This window comes from Lepidochelys olivacea (genome assembly GCF_965140295.1).
Source record: "Lepidochelys olivacea isolate rLepOli2 genome assembly, chromosome: 4".
Lineage (NCBI taxonomy): Eukaryota > Metazoa > Chordata > Testudines > Cheloniidae > Lepidochelys > Lepidochelys olivacea.
Window position 1 is genome coordinate 86,812,296 of NC_140414.1, and position 22,006 is coordinate 86,834,301.

A 22,006-nucleotide genomic window follows, 5' to 3' on the forward strand; every position below is an offset into this window, starting at 1 on the left:
GCACCATTGCTAGAATGTATTGCATTAGAGCAAATTGACCAAAACAGCAAAAGCCTTAATAAAGCTCTTGTTGCAAGCTCCTAATAGTATATTTCCAGCCAGCGTTTAGTACTGTATACAGTGCTCAGACATGAATGCATGCAATCTGGTCTCTGAAACCTGAACTCACCTGACAACCAAGAGCTGCTCTTAGGAAGGTCAGTACACTTGCAGACACAGGAGCTGCTCCGGTGATCATTAGCCTTACTTTTCCTCCCAGACTTGCCTAAAAAAACAAACCACACACATACAGACAGACAAGGTATTCCGGACACTAACAGCATTTTAATGAGAGATTGTCAGAAGTCAAGGAATCCCTGTTGAGGTTACAGGGACAAACCACCCCAATGAGTCGAAAGAATAGTAAATATGGCAGGCGACCAGCTTGGCTTAATGGTGAAATCCTAGCGGATCTTAAACATAAAAAAGAAGCTTACAAGAAGTGGAAGGTTGGACATATGACCAGGGAAGAGTATAAAAATATTGCTCGGGCATGTAGGAATGTTATCAGGAGGGCCAAATCGCACCTGGAGCTGCAGCTAGCCAGAGATGTCAAGAGTAACAAGAAGGGTTTCTTCAGGTATGTTGGCAACAAGAAGAAAGCCAAGGAATGTGTGGGCCCCTTACTGAATGAGGGAGGCAACCTAGTGACAGAGGATGTGGAAAAAGCTAATGTACTCAATGCTTTTTTTGCCTCTGTTTTCACTAACAAGGTCAGCTCCCAGACTGCTGCGCTGGGCATCACAAAATGGGGAAGAGATGCCCAGCCCTCTGTGGAGATCGAGGTGGTTAGGGACTATTTAGAAAAGCTGGACGTGCACAAGTCCATGGGGCCGGACGAGTTGCATCCGAGAGTGCTGAAGGAATTGGTGGCTGTGATTGCAGAGCCATTGGCCATTATCTTTGAAAACTCGTGGCGAACCGGGGAAGTCCCGGATGACTGGAAAAAGGCTAATATAGTGCCAATCTTTAAAAAGGGAAGAAGGAGGATCCTGGGAACTACAGGCCAGTCAGCCTCACTTCAGTCCCTGGAAAAATCATGGAGCAGGTCCTCAAAGAATCAATCCTGAAGCACTTGCATGAGAGGAAAGTGATCAGGAACAGCCAGCATGGATTCACCAAGGGAAGGTCATGCCTGACTAATCTAATCGCCTTTTATGATGAGATTACTGGTTCTGTGGATGAAGGGAAAGCAGTGGATGTATTGTTTGACTTTAGCAAAGCTTTTGACACGGTCTCCCACAGTATTCTTGTCAGCAAGTTAAGGAAGTATGGGCTGGATGAATGCACTACAAGGTGGGTAGAAAGCTGGCTAGATTGTCGGGCTCAACGGGTAGTGATCAATGGCTCCATATCTAGTTGGCAGCCGGTATCAAGTGGAGTGCCCCAAGGGTCGGTCCTGGGGCCGGTTTTGTTCAATATCTTCATAAATGATCTGGAGGATGGTGTGGATTGCACTCTCAGCAAATTTGCGGATGATACTAAACTGGGAGGAGTGGTAGATACGCTGGAGGGGAGGGATAGGATACAGAAGGACCTAGACAAATTGGAGGATTGGGCCAAAAGAAATCTGATGAGGTTCAATAAGGATAAGTGCAGGGTCCTGCACTTAGGATGGAAGAATCCAATGCACAGCTACAGACTAGGGACCGAATGGCTAGGCAGCAGTTCTGCGGAAAAGGACCTAGGGGTGACAGTGGACGAGAAGCTGGATATGAGTCAGCAGTGTGCCCTTGTTGCCAAGGAGGCCAATGGCATTTTGGGATGTATAAGTAGGGGCATAGCGAGCAGATCGAGGGACGTGATCGTTCCCCTCTATTCAACATTGGTGAGGCCTCATCTGGAGTACTGTGTCCAGTTTTGGGCCCCACACTTCAAGAAGGATGTGGATAAATTGGAGAGAGTCCAGCGAAGGGCAACAAAAATGATTAGGGGACTGGAACACATGACTTATGAGGAGAGGCTGAGGGAGCTGGGATTGTTTAGCCTGCAGAAGAGAAGAATGAGGGGGGATTTGATAGCTGCTTTCAACTACCTGAAAGGGGGTTCCAAAGAGGATGGCTCTAGACTGTTCTCAATGGTAGCAGATGACAGAACGAGGAGTAATGGTCTCAAGTTGCAGTGGGGGAGGTTTAGATTGGATATTAGGAAAAACTTTTTCACTAAGAGGGTGGTGAAACACTGGAATGCGTTACCTAGGGAGGTGGTAGAATCTCCTTCCTTAGAGGTTTTTAAGGTCAGGCTTGACAAAGCCCTGGCTGGGATGATTTAACTGGGAATTGGTCCTGCTTTGAGCAGGGGGTTGGACTAGATGACCTTCTGGGGTCCCTTCCAACCCTGATATTCTATGATTCTAAGTCTTCCTCCCCGCCCAATACGAGTCACAGGAGTGCTGGGCACTCACGTCTAGTTTTGAAAGGTATCCTGTTCTAGAAGGAGGAACTACCTTTTTCTTGACATGCTTTATGCTCATGCACTAAACTCAGTTATTTGCAGCCATTTTCTACAATCACTGTCCACAAAGACCACACTGTGCTGTTACTGCATCTCTGGCACACACAGACAACTGAGTCTGCAGAGCCCAAAGCCATGGCCCCCTCTGTGGGATTTGGCTTTGCAGCAGTCCTACTGTAGGGAGGATGGGAGGGAGTGAAACTGCTCTGATTAACCATGCTAGACATCAGTGTTACAGTATGGAGGGGCAGTCAGTGACGCAGGTCATCTAGGATTAAAATGACGAGTCACTACCAAAAGTACAAACCGCTTACTTTGAGTTTCATATATAGCCATAGGTTCTTGAATGGCTAAGACATCCTTTACCCAGGCTGAAGGGAGTCCCAGCTAATCACTCCCTCATTCACATTGAGTGATTATAGTCTGATGCCTACAGTTCAGTTATTAGAAAGTGCTTTGGATACAGTGATTTCAAGGTCACTAGATGCAAATATCTTAGATGTTAACCACTCAGCTAGGACACTGGTAGGAAGTCTCACAGTTTAATGCACTTCAGAGAGCCTAAAGAGTCTAATAGAGAAAGGATAGTCAAGTGAGATTACTGAAGATTTGAGACCTTTGTACAGCACACAGTTATCAACATGTATTGTAGAGAAAAGAGATTACTCAGATATTCTATGCTATTTGTTTGCCTGTCTGAAGCAAGACAGATTTGTTTCAGGAGAATCTATTTCATAATGTTTCTTTGCACTAGAACTAATAAGGAGTAATCCTCCAAAGATTTATAACATGAGAATTTTTATGTGTGAGCAGAGACAGTTTCAAGCATACCTGTATTTTGCGGAAGATCAGTTTATCCCACAGGCTGTTCTTTCTAATTATGCCACTTCTAAGTTCTGCTTCTTTCCTCTTGGAAGCAAAGTCCAGGATCCACCTTTTCAGTGAAGTATTGGCTTGTCCAAAGATCTAATATGAAAGAAGTTAAATCTTGTATTAGAAAGTTCGTAAGACAGTGTTCCTTTATCCTTATGGGAAAGCACAAAGTCTTTTTAAAAAAAAAAAAAAAAAAGAAATTTTTCTCAGAAGCCTTTACTGAGAAGTATTTTATCCCAGATGGGAGACTTAAGATACAGAGAGGCAAAATGCTTGTCTACATGACTAATTCATAGTAAGATCAGGTGTAAATCTATCATGCACTAGCCTGATTTGTGCTAATTATTCACATGGACTCTGCTGACATGCACCAACAGTTCATTAGCGTTGACCTACCCTGCTTTGAAACCAGGGTAGATCAGAGTACACTGAGGAACTTCTAGTGCATGTCAGCAGCATGCACATAAATACTTAGTACACATCAGGCTAGCATGGAATAGATTTACACCTCATCTTGCCATGACCTAAGTGTTTATGAAGCGAAGCCCTAAGTGATCTGCTCAAGGCCACACAGGAGGTACAACTCTGCTAGTGACTAGAACCCAGGTCTGATTCAGTCTGGTCTCCACCAGAACATGCTGCCTTTCTAGGGATATCTAACAGCCAACCATTAACTACAGTTAACCTAACTCTCTAGGGATTTAAACAGTACTGTATATGCAGGCATATGTTTTAGAAATTAATGACCCATCCCAGGTTTTGATGGCTAGCAAGTCCTACCCCACTATTGGCACAGCTTTCGGAAAGTGGTTTTCAGTTTAATTTGTCAAGTTTTAGATTAATGCTACTGGACTTACTTTGTCAAACATCCTGTTCAGCAATCTTGGTACTACAGGAAATATAGTTGGCTGCAGTGTTTTTAAGTCATCCATAAGTAGTCTGATGTCCCCCTGGAAGAATCCTATCCGAGCTCCATGGCAGAGAATCACACACTGTTAAGACAGTAAAACTGCTTTTAGTACATGAGCTATAGTTAAAGAGATACATTTAGAGCAGGCTAAACTGATGATCCAGTATCTTCTCTAGTCTTGGCAGCTGCCACCCCACCCATGCCAAGTCCTCTTAAGTCTTCAGCTCCACTATAACAATTGGGAAGTGGTGGTGGGAGGGAGCCTCTGGAGAAGTGTTTCATTTCAGGGTAGGACAGGAAAGATGAAGCACCAAGGGAGACAAGGCATCTCCATCACTGGAGATTTTTAAGAGCAGGTTAGACGAACACCTGTCAGGAATGATTTAGAATGATAATACTTAGTCCTGCCATGAGTGCAGGGGACTGGACTAGACGAACTCTTGAGGTCCCTTCCAGTCCTAGGATTCTAAGCTGCAGAGGCAGGCCAGGGACCTTAAGTCAGTGGGATAAGGCATGTGAGGAGCCTAACAGCAGAAGTAAACCACAGTGGCTGGAGAGCACTGGCCAGGTAGGCAAGCAGTGGCAGGGATTGAAAAGCAGGCAGTGGCAAAGATATACTTGTGACTACAGGAACTCTAGACCCACCTATTAAAATACTGAAACCAACTATGAAGCAGAATGTCTGTTCCCATTTGCTTGGCTTCCCTACTGTAGGTCAAGAAATTCCCACGTCTGCACTTAAGGTAGCACATTGTCTGACTGACAATATGGATGCTTGTCTTCACCACTTGTTTTATACTTCTGTGGAACGGGGGCAGGTAAACCGAAACGCAGGAGGATGGATTGAAGGGGGTGGATGGTAGAGATGGGCCTGGGTCAATTCTGGCAACAGGAGAAATGCCTACTCTTCCCCTTCCCCCTCCTTGAGGAAAGCAAGCTCACTCCCCCCTTTGGGCTAAAAACAGGGAAGGAAATAGGACTACAATGAACCCCTGTTTTCCCTCTCTAATCCCACCCCCTTGTTATAGTTTATCCTGTATGTCCCTTCCCCCCCCCCCAAATGGTCTCCCTACTGATTCTTGCTGTTGGCTGTACCTTCTCTTGGGTGGTTTTCTATGCTTTTCTTTCCTTGCCCTCAGATTTGTCTTTTTCCTCTCCCCCTACCCCCAGCCCTGCAATATAGGCTCAACATCCCGCACCCCACACCCATGTTCTGCTACTATATAGTGCATTCTTCCCCTGCACATCAGTTCAGGCAGAGTCACCAACCACCTGCATAAGGTGTCAGTGTACTCAGTCTGCCAAGTTCATTGGTCTACAGTTTTTTCAGGTGACCAGAGTCTGCAGTAGGTAGAGTCTGCTGGGGTTTACAAGACTCAGGACCAGCTTTTCAATAGAGACTGAGCACTGCCGAGAACAGGGCATTCCTGTTTTTCAGAAATATCAGTTCTCCTCTCTACGGTGGGGAGGGAAGGCTTCTCTCCTTACCAGCAACTGAAAGCCCTCTTGTTTTCCCTCATTAAGTCCTCTGTACCCTACCCAAATGCAGAGTCCCACTGCCACTAAATCCTTCCCACACTGGACCTGTTGTTCCTACTGGATAGCTAACAGTCAAGTTGCTGCATACTCAGCAGCTGGCTGTCAGGGTCTTTCCAGCCAGAGTGGTACCCTGTGATTTAAGGAAGAAGAGGACAGAGAAGCAGGAATAGAGACCTAATGTCCAGGCTGCCAGGGGAAGAAGGAAACTCTTGAGATTCAGACTGTAGCTCTAGTGATGGCTGCTGCACATTTTACCCAGCTTAAGTCTTAGAATAAACTGGCTAATATGTTTCTTACTTCACAGTGGTTTCTTTTTGAGGCCACCCATTCTTTCACTCATTCCCTACACCACCCTTAAGCAAGAAAATGTTGCAACGACTGCATACCACGATGAATAAATTAGCATGGCTAACTTGTCTTGTCATTTGTTTACTATTCAACTTATTTCAGGTGATATACCTACAATGGATGGCAAGGTGCCATTTTTCCCCCATAGCTTTTCCTACTTGCTGCCCCCAGCCAAGTCAGCAAAGGATTTTGAAGACTGTTGGGCCAAGAGAAGCGGTTTTGCCTAGAATAAGCCTTATGGTTTCCCATGCCTGAATGGGCCAAGGTGTTCTCGTTAATCATTCATAGTGGTGTGCTAGAATAGGGTTACTATTAGTTAAGTGGTAGCCCAAGGAGTTGCCACGTGTGTAATCAACATTTGACTCCAACGCTGATAGGAACAAATGAAAGTCTGCATTCCCCCAGCACAAGATTCAGTTGAGATGAATGGCTGTATAGGCAGTTTATGTAGTTTTTATAACTGGAGGTGGTAACAGTGACCTCATTCTGGAAAAGCTTTCCAACTATTGAAGTACACCAACAGCTCCACACAGTTAAACCTTTTCTAGATCTGAAATTAGGAGGTAGACTAGATTTCAGCCTAGAAACGTTGGATGCATGGTCCAAGTGGAAGCCCAATTACCTCCCACCACCATGAAATTTGGGGGACAGATCTGAATTACAAAATTTCTGGGCTCCAAATTGTGTTTCCTTAGACAAAAGGAAGAGCTAGAAACTCAAAACCATTACTTTGAATGTATTTAGAAGGAACTTAAATGAGCAATGTGTCTGTCAAGATAACTTTAAAGCAGAGTACTCTGGGTTTCTTATGAATACCTGGACTACATAGCACTCAAGTACAGGTTTTTATCCTGTGAAAGATCTGTTTACATCACAACTTCCCATCTGTCTGGTTAGCTGCTTAAGTCTTCAGACTACTTGTGATTTTGCAAGCCAATACAGATTGCTGAACTAGGAAAAAGCCGGTGTACTACAGGGACAACCAGTTCAGATAGTTTGCTCTAGCAAGCTGGCTGCTACACTTTAAGCAATGAGAATAAGTGTTGGTAGAACTGAGTTTCAATAACCACTACTCAATTTTACAGTGGCAATAGCCTCTTCATACTGAATCAGTCGCCCCCACCCCGCAATTCCACCCTTGAGAACTCTTCCCCCTACCTGCACTCATGTCACACCAGCAGCACTCCCAGCCTCTTGCACTCTAAATATTAAGACCTTCAGAGTTAATATTGCAACTAAACCAAGGGAAAGGCCTTAATGGTTTTTAAACTGCAACAGACACCTGAAAGCTGGAAAAATTCAGACTCAAATGTAACCCAACTCTGAAGTCTTAAATAAGACCTGGATATTCCAAATTGCTATCTGCCTTCATAACACCTGCCCACCCCCATCTTAAGCAGCTTGGTACCCCAAGTCACTGTTATGCAGACTACTGACACACTCTACTATAACGCCATACTTCTGTATTGCATGCATTACCTACTGATGATATAGGCCATCATTTATTTGGTCTGACTAGTCTCCACTTCAGCCTCCCTTCATGAAATAGGGTCAAGAGTTACCCATGCAGGGTTTACAGTTTGGTTCAATGGTTCTCAGCACCCCCACTATATAAATTGCTCCAGCACCCCCACTATATAAATTGCTCCAGCACCCCAATGTTAGTGTTTATGGCCTTCACCGAGTTCTTGATTACACAGTCCAGACTATTTTTATAAATAGAGTTCTGTCAAATCCCTTATCCCCCAAATTAGGGGTCCTAGGACTTTGCCAAATTATCAGACAGCATGGCCTAGCAGCTCCAAGTTTCATTAGCATTTTAAAAATCCAATGAAAAACCACCAACTCCAAAAATCTCACTTTCTGGAAGAATGGAGGCACTTGTCCATTATGAGGTCAAAAGTGAAAATCCCACCATCACTTCTTGGAAATGGGATTCTTGGAACTGGTGATGTTTTTCCATTGAATTTAACCTAAATTTGCATGATCTGAGAACATAGCTATTCATAGACTATTATGGCTAGCTAAGGGTAATTACCAATGAAGAGCATGGCATTTCAATGCAGTACCAGTTGCATTAGAGAAAGAATCGTGGCCAGTATAAGTATTTTGAAAGAAGATCTAGTGCTTCATTATATAGTTCTTAATAAGCTTATTCCTGAAAATATCTACTTTTCAGTAAAGCTAAAGCTCGTAGTTAACAGGAAGTGAAATGCCCAATACTCACGTCATCCGGACAACAATTTGTTTCCTTCAGACACTTACCTGGACAAGTCTTTCAAACATGTGTGCAAGAGGCAAAAAGGAAATGTGTGTGTCACTGGGGTTCAAGACACATGCACTCTGTAAAAAAAAAAAAAAGTGAGATTTCTGAATAGTAATATAGTACATGCAGATTCCTACCTCCACAATTCTTTCAAACATATGGGCCAGGGGCAAGAATGAGATCAGAACATCTTCTGTAGCAGGAATGATTGCTTTCTGTGAGGGAAATGCCAAGCAGGAGAGAGAGAGAGAAACAGACTTAAATTTTCACAGTAATTAATGACAATTTGTAGCACAGAGGCTTATTGTAACACTTCTCAACTCTAGGACACACCCCAGACTTCAAATGTATTTGTAAAAAGGTATTCTTGGCTTTTACATACTTTGACCAAAGAAAGTTCCAAATAGCTTTGGGATGAGACATTTGACCTAAGTTTTAGATTTGAGTTCTGTCTTTTGGATGTTAGTGTTGGGATGTGTACAGCAGCCATTCAGAATTGTCCCTTTCCTTATCCTACAAGGATAGAGGAAGTCACTTTTGGGACAATTAAGGGTAGTCAAGTGCTCAGAAGATGTACATGTTGAAAAGAACAAGATTGAAGCGGTGTGCCTTGGGTAGGAAGAGACATTGTTTATCCCACTCAGAAGTTTTTGCCCAACTTACTGTAAGTACACTAACAGACTAATAGGTAGCTAAAGCATAGTAAACAGTTTCAGAGTAGCAGCCGTGTTAGTCTGTATTCGCAAAAAGAAAAGGAGGACTTGTGGCACCTTAGAGACTAACCAATTTATTTGAGCATAAGCTTAAGTGAGCTGTAGCTCACAAAAGCTTATGCTCAAATAAATTGGTTAGTCTCTAAAGGTGCCACAAGTACTCCTTTTCTTTTTGAGTAAGCATAGTGGTTCTCAAAACTTTCCAGACTACTGTACCCAAGTTTCACCTCAAACTACTTGCTTACAAAAATCATACATAAAAGTTTCGATAATGTCCTGTAACAATATTCCCCCCCCCCCATTTTTACCATACAATTATAAAATAAATCAAAGTACAATATATATTTCAATTTTACTGTGATACTTGAGCCTGTTTTTCACATGCAAGCCTCATCTGAAGCCAGAGGCTTAAGCATGTACTTTAGCTTCATGGGGGCCCCCCCACGCAATTGCCATTCTTGCATCCCCTAATGCCAGCCCTGCACTTGTAGCCTCCGAAACCTGTCCTGCAACCCTGCCCCTCCCAGGGTCACAATCCTCAGATTGAGAAACAGTGATCTAGATGATTTGAGTACTCCCCCCCCGGTAGGCCATTGCATACCCCTGGGGTACACCTAACCCTGGCTGAGAACCACTGAGTAAACAGAAGTAGTGCACAAGCCACCACAGTTCAGCAATATTGCCTATAACACTTGTCCATTCTTGTCAACCCAAGACAGGGTTCCTACTTGCAGCCTGGAGGTGGATACTTAATGGAACAAATTTACCATGATATATAAACGGACTGTTAATTTCTAGAAATCCCCCAAATGTTTTCTCACTTTAAAAAAGCATTAGCATGTTTGATCGAAGGCAAACACCACCTTATTGATTAGAGTCACTACTTTGCTATTTCAGAATCAAAACAAAACCACCTGCAATTTAAGCAGCCTCATTAACTAGGTAACTGTTCCAGGTTGACTAGTTACTTTCATCTAATGAATGTAGGTGTTTCAGTGTAGAGTTACGGATTACATTTAGTCTTAACCACCACCAATGGGGAACTCAAGTTTCAAATAAGTTATGAAGAGGACTGTCATCTATTGTTCTCCATGTCCACAGAAGGTAGGACAAGTAGTAATAGGTTTAATCTGCAACAAGGGAGACTTAGACATTAGGAAAAAACTAACCTAGCTATAAGGATAGCAAAGTACTGGAATAAGTTACAAAGGGTGGTTGTGGAATACTTGTCATTGGTGGTTTAAGAACAGTTTCATATAGGTATACTGACTCAACATGGGGAGGAGGGACCAGATGACCACTCAAGGTCTACATTTCTCTAATTCTACAAGTCCTCTCAGAGCCCCCCAGCCCCCTTTTCTTCTGCATTATGAATAGCTTTAGTAGGTTTGCACCAGGGCTTGGTCTCCAAGTGGCAGACTGCAGAACAGAGGAAAAAGTCATTCCTGGACAGCTTTGAAGGCCAGCTTCCACACACCTGAGTTATCATCCACATCAAGGTGAAATGCAACACAGTTATACATCTCCAAAACCTCAAGATGGGTTTTTCCATGAGTGCTCAGTGTTGAAACTAAATCAATCACTGATTTCAATGGGATCAGAGTGAATTAAGAGCACTTCTGAAATTAAACTGTCTCAGGGCAAGTTCCCTCCCCCCGAAAGTCCTATATCCTGGTTCTTTATTTTGCCAAGTTAATATTTCTAAGTTCCAAGATTGTGTTCGTTGGATTACATCTATATTTGCATGATCCTAAAACTGCTTGCTTTTCTGGTCAGCAAATTTAGGTTTTAGTCAGTCTGCACCCAACAGCGAGTATGAACCATTATGCTTCTTGCAGGCTCATGCATTTGCTTCTCCAAAGGTATGGACCATAAAATAACTTTAGCCATCCTGTTTTTAACTCATTGGGCCAGAGGCACAGTAGTCTCCAAATTAGACTTGGAAAATTAGAGAAAGCTATTTTATGATCTGCTCTAGAGAGCCAGTGGAAAAACATACTACATAATTTAATGGAATTAGTTTTACACCCTGTTGTATTGCAAGAGAGCAGCAGACACAAAAGGAATATGGGAAACCATCTCATCTGACCCTTTTTCAGAATTTGTCTTTATTGAAAAGAGGGTAGGAGCCTAGGCTAGATCTCAAATAGCTAAAAAGCATTACCCCCACCTTTACATTAGGTAAGAGGGAGTTTGAACTGGAATTAGCTCGCATGTGTTTAGCTGGAGCTAAACTAGATGCTGTCATTTTTGCAAATGGAGACAAGCCTTCAGATGGGGAAGTTTCAGGGTATACGTCAATTGTTCAACTTGCACTATAACCCTGACCTAATAGAATTAGCTCCAAGATGTCTAGAAGGACTTTGCTTCACCTTGACACTAATTTAAGTCACTGCAATAATTTCTACACAGAGATCAGTGTAGATGTGGGGAACCCATCTGTCAGAGGGAACTACATGAGAAAAATGTATGCAGATTTTTGGACTAGTCTAAAGCTTGCAGCTTTACCAATCTCTTGCCTGGGAAGTCACTAAATAGCAAGCTGTCAAATCAGTCACCGACCAATGGATTAAGCAAGGGAGACTGATTTGATATTTTATTTTAATGTTTTGGGGGATGGGAGAGCAATTAGCAGGAGTTTCAGGAATTCAGTGTGTGGAGTTGCCAATTTCAGAACAGCTATCTTATACTGGTGAAGTTTTGATAAGATGGGTTCAAGTAGTATCAGCCAGACTTTAGGAGCCTAAAGAACTTAGCAAAACAGTGTTAGATATTTTCAATGCCATTTCTTTCTGAAAAGGCTTTCCTTCTTATGGGCAAAGCCCTAAGAGTCTGGAAAACGTTGAATGACTTAGCCTTTAAGTTTACCTCTGTAGCTTTCAAAAAAGCTGAAGCATTGCTCACTATATTTTGATGAGTAATCATAGCTCCTTTGGGGTTTCCTAAAGAGGAAATAAATATTAAAATGCAACAGTGAAGGGTTTATACACATTAAAATATCAAGTTGAGATAATATTCACTTTATCACTTACCTCTAGGGAAGTCTAGAAAGAGCTTTAATGGATAGATGCACAACATTTAAAACAAAGACTAATGGTATGAATGAAGTAAAACTTGAAGGGATAGAATTGTTAACAGGTTTGCAAAGTTAGACAGCACCAGTTCTGTTCAAATGGTTGAGGAATAAAGAGAGACCGAAGGCCTTTAATATCTTCCATGTTTGGTAGCTGAAGATCTCAGAAGGAAGGGATTTTGGAAAGAATTTGAAAAAGTTTAAACACTGAAGTCTTAACTTTTAAATTCAATCCTACAAATTCTCTTAATACAAGTCTCATTGTTTTTGAGAAAAAAGGAGGGGGTAAGATATTCTGTTGAAGGACACAAGCTTTCAGGCTACACAGAGCTCTTCATCCTCTGTGTTAGCAGCAAGCAAATCCTGATACCTCACTTCTGAAAGTGCATTTTGGTCTCCAGGAATTATTTGTCAAGTACTTCAACTTCCCATTGGCTAACCCTGAAAGTTCTAAAGCAAGTTTGCCATCCACTACTTTCTGCTGTAACAGGTGAAATGCTGAAGCAGAAGGAGAAACACTGAGCATGTGGTAAGGAGCCTACTGAATGATCTTTGTCCATAAAAGTAGAATATAGAAAGTCCAGCATAAGTGTACCTGTAGTTCCACTGGTGAAACAGATGACTGCTAGATCTTCTGGACTCGGAGGCTTTAAAAAAAAAAAAAAAAAAAAGTTTGGCTGGTTCAGTATAATGAGATTTTGAGGGACAAAACCATCAAAGTACCAATTTTACTTTGAGCCACAGAAGATGACACATTGGTGCCTTACTTTGATCTAAAGACTGCCAGAGTTATAATGTCAGATCAGTTCTCTTTTTGGTAGTTTGATACTTACCACAGGTTTTCGTCTGTGAGCTCTCCCCACCTCCTAAAAATTTAGGAGACAGACATGAGTAGGATAACCACATTTGCTTTAAAATATGCCCTATCACTATCCATTTCAGAACATTTGTCATTTAGACACCAAGCTAGTTACTTTTGACCATAAAGGAATAAAGTTTAACAGAACTTTAAGTGCCATATGCTTGTGCACCAAATAAGCAAACAGTGACCTGAAAATGCCCCTTCAAGAACACAACAGTAAATTTAGTATCTTATTTATTAAGAAACCAAAGATCTGTGGAATAAGATGAAGCATAGTTTCCAATTTACACGTGGCAGAGGAGACAGGCATGTCACCTAAATTCTCAGTTTTATAACAACCAGTTCACACTCCTATTCTAATCTAGTGGACCATGGCATGTGTGTATTCAGCACGGTCAACCTTTAATGCAACAAAAGCCATTGTTGACGTTTTCAAGAGAAAGTACCTTTTAGCATTGGTCCCAGATTATGACAGTCTATTTTTAAAGTCACCATTAATTCTGCACTTTGTTTTCAAAACAGACTCCTTATTTCACATGCTTCATCAATGCAGATGGGGCACTAACTTTTTAATCATTGTGTTACTGTCAGAGGTTACAGAAGACTTTAGCATCCAATATCATGCCAATACCACCTTGAAGACAAATCAATTATTATAGCATGATGGTGCCCATGCTGTGGACTTCAAGTATTACTGTTGAAGTGATTATTGTTTATGAATTAGAAAGATGCTCCCCTGGGACTTTTGAATGGAAGTGTTTGGGACAGCCTGTCACTACAAGGTGGGGAGCACCTTCTCCCCAACTGCCTCCCACTGTTTCCCTACACAAGTGCCAAAATCTCTTACCAGCTTCCTTCCTTCCCTGCCAACAATGAAGCAGAGATGCTTCATTACTCACCAGGCTGTGGGAACTCCAGGGAGAGCAAGATAGGAGTGGCACATTAGGGGAGCTCCAAGCAGAGGAAACTTCATTGCAACCAGGGGGTGGGGTGGGTGGATTCTCAGCTATAGCCCAGGTTACAACAGCTTGGACTGTTCCAATTTACACTAGGTGACAGCAGTCCCCTAGAGTACACACCATATGCCAGCTGGGGATAACTAGAGCACACTCCAGCCACTCTTCTCCATCCCCCATGCTCCCTACTCCAGAGTTTAGGAAGGGAGCTTGCAGTGATTTCTGCTTCCTTTGCACCACAATGGGAACGGAGTAGGGCTTAGACTCTGCATCCCTATTTGGATTGTGGCCCCTTGTCATTTGAGATTTGTCTGACCCTGTGGCTAAAGAGGCTGACAAAAGTTCCAATATCTAGAAAAAGGTAGAGCCTGAAGTTTTCCCTTCTGAACAGTAGTAGAGGAAATGGCTAAAAGCCAAGCATATTTGAGAGTGGAATTTCAGTGTTAATGAGCTTAAAGGTTTCAAAATCAAGTGTTTTTAATCTTAATTAGGAATGACAGTAGTTAAAGAACCCATATAAGTCAATCTTTTGACAGATTGAAACGTTAACAGTCTTAAACCTGAAATAATTCTATGGGTCAGTTTCATCATGGTCCTTACCTCAAGGTATAAGAAAATAAGCACTGAACATTTCCTTGTGGCTGGCCCTGCCCTGAATTAAAGGCTTAGGCTATGTCTACACCGCACAGTTTACAGAAGTGCAGCTGTGCTGCCAAAACCTTGCCACTGTAAGGCATGCAGAGGAGCTCTCTTTGTAGGCAGGAAAGCTCTCCTGCCAAAAAAAAAATAAAGCCACCCCCAACAAGGGGCAATAGTTTTGTCAGCAGGAGAGCATCTCCTCCCAACAAAAACCATTGTCCACACTGGTGCTTACTGCTAAAAATGCAGTGTAGACATAGCCTTAGGCCTGGTCTACACTGGGGGGGGGGGGGGAAAATCGACCTAAGATAAGCAACTTCAGCTACGTTATTCTCGTAGCTGAAGTTGACATATCTTAGGTAGACTTACCTCGCGTCCTCAAGGCGCAGGGTCGACTGCTGCCATTCCCCTGTCGACTTTGCTTTCGCCTCTTGCTGCAGTGGAGTACAGGAGTTGACGGCAGAGCGATCGGGGATAGATTTATCGCGTCTACACTAGACATGATAAATCGATCCCTGATAGATCTATCACTACCCACCGATCCAGTGGCTAGTGTTTACATACCCTTAGTCTCTGCACTGTTTTGCTTTTTAAAAATTAGAGATTTTAGGCTGTTTAGGTCCAGGTTGTGTGTGTTTTAATAAAGACTTAATGTGTTGGGAAAATGCACTTAACATTTCCATGGCCTATCATTTGTGACCATGTTAAAGCACATCTTAAGAAAAAGATATCATGGACAGGCAACTACACCATATTTACAAGACTGGATTGGATCAGGGTATTGCTGTGAGATAGAGTGCCAACAGAAGTTTAGTACTACATTACTTATTCCTGGTAAGACCCAGGAGACTATGTTGATTGTATTGTACACTTTTCAGGGATAACTCTCAGTTGATACTGCATGTAAGAGGAGTATTAGAATGTGAGGACTGAATATTTTCCCCATTAATTGGGCAAATGCAGTTCAGACTTTATCTTCCAAGGTATTGTGCACTTCAAGTTGTGGGCCACTTTTTTAAAAATTATATTATTAAATAAGCACTCAGTACCCAGCAGCTCCCACTGGGGACAAATGGGAGTGAATGATCACTTGGAGGAGGAAAAAAAAAAAAGTTACCAGAAGGGCAATCTAGAAACTACTGCCCTAGGATAGTTAAGCTTTCATAAAAGCAGCTTATTTGGAGTGTTACAAGCCACCAGCAATCCACTCTTTAAATAAAATTGCTTTTAAAGTGCTAGAATTGCACTAGTCCTTAAGTAAAGGACTGGTTTTAGCATCCCAGGTTATTCTTTGTGTTTTGGACAAGTCAAGTTCAAACAAACAAACATTCTAAGAATTATGCCAGTTTCACCACTAATAAAAGCACTAGGTGTTTTGCAATATTATTGATGCCATGAAAGTTCACTATACCTAAGCAAGAAAAAAGTTTTACCCCACCCTCAAACATATGCAAGTAGCTGTTCCTTGGTAATGACCTCCACTGTTTTGTTATCTGTAACCCTTCACCAAAAGGAGGATGCATTTGCCCTGCAGTCTAACTGCAGCAAAGATTTTGGTTCAGTGAAATTCAGGAATTTACCTGAGTCAGTGAGGAACAAGGGGATCAAACATGTCACTTGGGAGTTAGATATCAGTAGTCTTGTCTTCACCAATTTTCCAGTTGAAGCCTGGTTAAATTTACAATTCTATAGTTTGACATGGAAAGATGTGCCACTTCTCTCAAATTCCACATCTGAAGACTGTTCATTTGAATAGACCATCTAGTCAGTAAAATGAAGTGTCACAAGTGTGCCTATGAGCCCTGACATTTTTTGTTTGAAGGATGCAAACTGCAGGCCTATGCCCAAATTCTGTACTTTGAAGTTTCGCTGCCTCAATCAAAGCTCATTATGGCAGCCTGAAGCAGGGGGACAGTTATATACCTTTTGAATGTTTTAGGGACTTCCAGATGATGGTACTCCTAGAAAGCCAGTGTTCCACTACAGGGTTCCATTGGCATTGTTTTGTGGGGCCAGTATAAGTGGTTTAAAAATCCACCAAGACCACTTCGTGTTAAGTTTCCAGATCACGGAGCCCAGTTCAGTTGTGCTAAACTCCAGAAACAGTTTTTAGAAAAACTGGGACTCCCTCCCATTCTCTGTAGTACGTAATTTGCTTTTATTCACCACTGCCTTAGATTCATAACTACTAAACTGATGAATCTACAGACACCTGCTCCTCCCTCCCCATGTTAGCATTCCTCAGAATGAGGCTGTACTAGATTTTCTTGATCTCAGGAGACGTGTACGACAGCTGAACCTTGTCCATTTACTAGCAGAGACGGTAAGACTTAATTTAAGGTTCCAACTAGAAGATGGTACAGTGTTGGTGTTGGAGTACCAAATTGTCAGGGACACCTAGTCCATGACTATGTGCCCTGAACAAGATCCATACAAGTAGTTATTCTGTGTATAAACCCACCACCATTTGAGTTTTATTGCAGCTGGTACTTTATGAAATAGGACTAAGATAAAGGGATAGCAGAATTGTTTAGACAGCTCCTCTAGATGTAAATATTAATGGTAAGATTTAGATTTTAGTGTTACCTTTGAACCAGTTTAACTAATTTTTATATCCACTTTGGAAGTTATTTTGTAGACTCATTTAAGCATTGTGAAACACTACTAGTGAATTGTTTACTTTTTAGAAAGGGTGTATTGTGTAAACAGATGTCAAACCTTTACCCTTCACTCTCTTGGTCAAAGATCAAGATTTTGTAACCAGCCATCTGAACAGGATGAATTACTCTGCTGAATCCCCAACTCCCCACCCCTCTAGGGCACTTCACTGTACAACTATGGGTATAGAGGAGATACTGGGTGGAAACAGTAAAATAGGGGAAGACTTCAGTGCTTACCTCCAGTTCTCTCAGGCTGAGAATTTCAACCCCACGCTTCTTCCCACGTTCTACAAGATCACTATCAAAGGATTCCATGATAACAATGGTGTTGAGGACTGGAGTTTCTCCCCTTTCCACATTATCCAGCAGAAGCTTGGCTTTGTCAGATTTGTCACAGAAAACCAGTGCTACATCAGCTGAATTAGGAGAAGAGTGCTATTAGTAAAGTTTGACTTATTTAATTATTAGACCTGATCCAGACAGGTTTGTATCAGAGGGTTATTTTGAATAAGGCAACAACCATTTTTACCAGTCAGCCTGTCATCTGATATTTAGCTGCTGAAAGAGTCATACCTTTGTTCACAATATAACTGATTGCATCAGCTCCCAGCGTATCATAAAGTGGCACCACCACCATGGAGTAGGTGTAACACCCCTGCTCAATGAGAACCCACTGTAGAAAGAAAAGCACAAGTCAACAGGAGTTTACTAGTCCAAACAGCAGGGTGCTAAGACTCCTGAACGGAGGGAACCTGATGTTAGCATACAAAAAGAAATCTTCAGTTTGGAGATTTGATCAACAGGAGTTACTTGTTCTTTTAACAGTCATTTGTTTACCCAGGAGGGCATAGTATAGGCTGGGGGTGGCCAACCTGTGGCTCTAGAGCCACATGAAGATGATCTTCAGAGGTTAATACGCGGTTCCTTGTACAGGCACCGACTCTGGGGCTAGAAGCTACAGGCGCCAACCTTCCAATGTGCCGGGGGGTGCTCACTGCTCAACCCCCGGCTCTGCCACAGGCCCTGCCCCCGCTCCACCCCTTCCCGCGCCCTCCCCTGAGCCTGCCGTGCCCTAGTTCCTCCCCCTTTCCCCCCTCCCAGAGCCTCCTGCAAGCCACAAAACAGCTGATCGGGAGGTGAGGGGAGGCGCTGATGGGCAGGGCTGCCGGTGGGTGGGAGATGCTGGGAGTGGACTGAGGGGGCGCTGCTGATGTATTACTGTGGCTCTTTGGCAATGTACATTGGTAAATTCTGGCTCCTTCTCAGGCTCAGGTAACCACCCCGGTATAGGTGGTTAGTTTTCCAAAGGTACCAACAAGCAAGCTGGCCTACCAGTAGTTCTCAGTTATATGGTAACAGATGCTAGTTCTGGACAAAAACCTACACACCCACCCAAGAAACAAAAAAGAGAAACAAAAACCTAAGTCCTTTTCTACTAGCTAGCTTCTCCTACATACACCCATTCTATTCTGGTCTCCCTCCAGTTTCTTCCTTTTGATTCTACCTGTCCATGGGAGTGTGGACACAAGATTTCTACTCATTCAGTGCTTTTATTAGATTAACTTCAATCCCTGACACAGCACCCCTCTGTATAAGCCATCATTGAAGTGCTTCAAGTGTCAATGCTAGTCACTCAGTGCAGTCGGATAGTGGCCAGGTGTGCAGGAGCCTCGAATACATTTGTCAAATTGATGCAAGCCAGTCTATAGACAGCTGTCTGAAGTGTACCACCAATAACCCAAATGCCATATGGTCACCTTTCCCTCTTGAAAAGGTGGGGTCTACTACTTTGGAGATGGAGATCTCACACACACCCACCCCCTTTCTATAAGTCAAGTCCAAATGGGCAGAAAATCCCTAGTTAGTAAGGAGCCATTGTGGAATATATGCAGAGCTGGATATATGCCCTTTGGTTGGTGAGGAGCTCTCCACTGGTACTCAGACAGTTGCTGTTGAAATGGGAAGAGTTTACTGGATAATTAGTTACATATCCCAGCAAGCACAATAGCTATTACAAATTTATGCCAAGTAATTTAGGCAGATAAGTTCCTAAAGCATCCTTGTATGAGGCAGTCATGCATTCAGAGGATTTCTATAAAAACAGGACAGTGAAAGTTGTTCACTAAAGAGAACCAGTTATATGCAATACCCATGTAACCATGCCAAATTCTAGGATTTGAGACTACCATGAGATAAAAGTCTCCCTGGCTTTTCTGTGTGCCTAGAAACAGACAACTCAAGTCTTCCTTACTTTGAGTTTGTCACAAATTCTACAATATTGTAGGACTGAGAATTTTTTAAGATCTGTAATGTTCACCAATTCCAGTTAGTGGTGAAAGCAGCAGGCATCTTTAAAATCTATCTGAAAATGGATCATTAATCCCAAAGGGCTCTCTAAACTTTTACTCAAGCAATAAAATTGGAAAAAACCTCAGTGTTTTCAGAGGAAATTAGCCAGTTACTTCATTGACCGAACAAGTGGTACCAAGTTTGTGTAACATTAAATTGGTTAATCCCCTAACATTTTGTTCTGCATTAACTATGCTACCAAGGTTGCTAAATCTCAGGCCTCTTATGTTTGTTCACCTGATCCAGGAAAACTTCAAGTTTCCTATACTAATGGTACCACATATTTCCAGGCTGAACCAGACACAAGCCATGAGATTTTTTTTTTTTGGAGTGCATTTGATAAGTAAATTGCATCATCTTTCCATGCTCATGTTCCAGAAGTGTGCTTTTTGTAAAGTTCAGTATAATGACTCTTGACAGTTGACCCCAAGTTGCTCACAGTAGAGACAGCGTTCAGGCCTGCCTGCTAGATTGGCTTGTAACACTATCAAGCCATCTTGATAACAGCACCTAAATATTTTTGGACTGAGCCTTACAACTTCTTTTATACCCACTGTTTAAACTTTTCTGAAAGTAGCCTCCATTTTAGTTGCTATGTTACCAGGTGCCTGTTACGGTGGATTTCAAGGTGTTATTGCACCAAATACTCCTGCACTAGAAGAATTCAAGCACCTTTGTGTTACAGAGATAATGGTGGAGAGTTTCCCCATCACACTCTGGAGTTACAGATGGATCTTCAGCTATAACCTTGAGTCCTGACACCAGTTCTTTGCTCTGAACAGGAGGAGGAGGATAGCTTGTACAGGCATATAGACAAAATAAAGTGTTATTATTTCAAAAGATTTCAAATTGGTAAGCTTTAAATTTCTATAAAGAGAATTTTATATTCAGAAAAAACTGAATATAAAGTTGCAAAATAGGGAGATTATAGTAGTTTGCAAGCATAAAAACCATCTGTTTGAGATAGCAGAAGCAGTAGAAATGAAATCTATAAACTCATTTACTGGCAATACACTCAGTTTGAGCAAGGGTTTTTCCTGGGGTTTTCCCTCTAGTTATTTATTAGCGATTTTATATTTAGTATTCCCATAAACTGGTAATGTTTTGAGGACATTTGACTCAAAGGCCATGCCAGCTTCCTAAAAATTGGATGAGGGGAGGTTTCACAGAAGTGTGATATGGAAGATACCAATATTTAAAATCGCTGGCGTAAGTGAACCTTTTCCATCTAACTGATGACCTAATTTAAAAACAAGTCACATACACCCATCCTTCAGGGACCAAAGTTACATGGCTCCAGGGTAGGCCTTTTATCTGATTTGTCCAAAGACATCGGGAGGTACTAAAAGGCAGAGAAGTGTAATTTATATCCCATAAAAGACAAGGGTAAGGCTCAGAAGCCTTTGGCTGGTGCAGCCATCTTCATTTACTGCTCCTATACCCCAGCTAGCTAAAGGCTAGCTTCGGTACATCTATACTGCAAACAGCTGTAGCTCAAGTAGACATACATTGACTAATCCCCTTGAGGAGAGGAAGTTATGCTGCAAGGGTACTCCAGTTTTTGGCCATTCACCACCTATACTCAAGGAAGGTCTGCTAGTGAGAAGCACTATATCAAGAGACCATCACTCTGGCTCCTTCTCTCCTATTCCATTGCCTACTCTAGCAGGATCCAGAAGACTAGAGCCAATGAGTTTGTGGAAACCTATCATTTTAAACATCTTATGATTTTTCCTATTAAAACTTGTTTTATTAGGTGGGAGATGTCCTAGCCTCTTTTCTCCTTAGTCTTAGGGGGTGAAATTGTGGCTGTGTGGACATCCATAAAGTCTGTAGGAAAGTACTGGAGACTGTGGGGAGGGGAAGAGAGAGAAGAGGGGGGAAAGCCTTCCCCAAGTTTTAAACAGCCTTAAATATGGTCTCAAAAGACACTAGAAGTGTTTCATGTTTAGAAGTCTTGAGACCGTCATTCCATATCTGCCAGTTGAACATACTATCCTTTGGAAAAGGACGGTGGGCTCACTTCCAGCTCACTTAAAAGGTAAGGTCCAAGACACTGCATTTAATAGAATGGAGCAGATTCTACACAGAAGTGGCAGGCATTTGGTAAGGTTGTAGTCCATGGTATTGCAGCATGAGTCATAGCATTTAGCGTTTGCCTATGAGAGGTTAGCAGCTCTGGGGAATTGCTAAAAATCAGTTTCAAGACACTAGCAAGCACAAGTATGGCTTATAGTTTTATATACACACACACACACCATACTAAACAGATTTCTAAGCATTTTAAATATTAATCCACACTCAAAATGAGATACCCAGTTTTAG

General features: G+C 42.2%; 1 protein-coding gene across 3 annotated transcripts in view; it reads right to left on the minus strand.

The window, feature by feature from the left end:
• The window catches only part of ACSL1 (acyl-CoA synthetase long chain family member 1), a 65,364-nt gene that overhangs the window by 16,125 nt on the left and 27,233 nt on the right, over positions 1-22,006 (minus strand). For 2 of the 3 annotated variants that reach the window (XM_084626852.1, XM_084626854.1), the window contains exons 6-14: positions 17,906-18,005; positions 17,570-17,748; positions 13,049-13,081; positions 12,811-12,862; positions 12,011-12,084; positions 8,429-8,506; positions 4,224-4,358; positions 3,325-3,459; positions 170-265 (exon numbers count right to left, since the gene is read on the minus strand). In XM_084626852.1, coding sequence (XP_084482978.1) covers positions 170-265; positions 3,325-3,459; positions 4,224-4,358; positions 8,429-8,506; positions 12,011-12,084; positions 12,811-12,862; positions 13,049-13,081; positions 17,570-17,748; positions 17,906-18,005 — 882 coding nt within the window. Of the gene's footprint in view, positions 1-169; positions 266-3,324; positions 3,460-4,223; positions 4,359-8,428; positions 8,507-8,566; positions 8,645-12,010; positions 12,085-12,810; positions 12,863-13,048; positions 13,082-17,569; positions 17,749-17,905; positions 18,006-22,006 lie in introns of all 3 variants that reach the window. The other variant, XM_084626853.1, reaches the window with a different exon arrangement.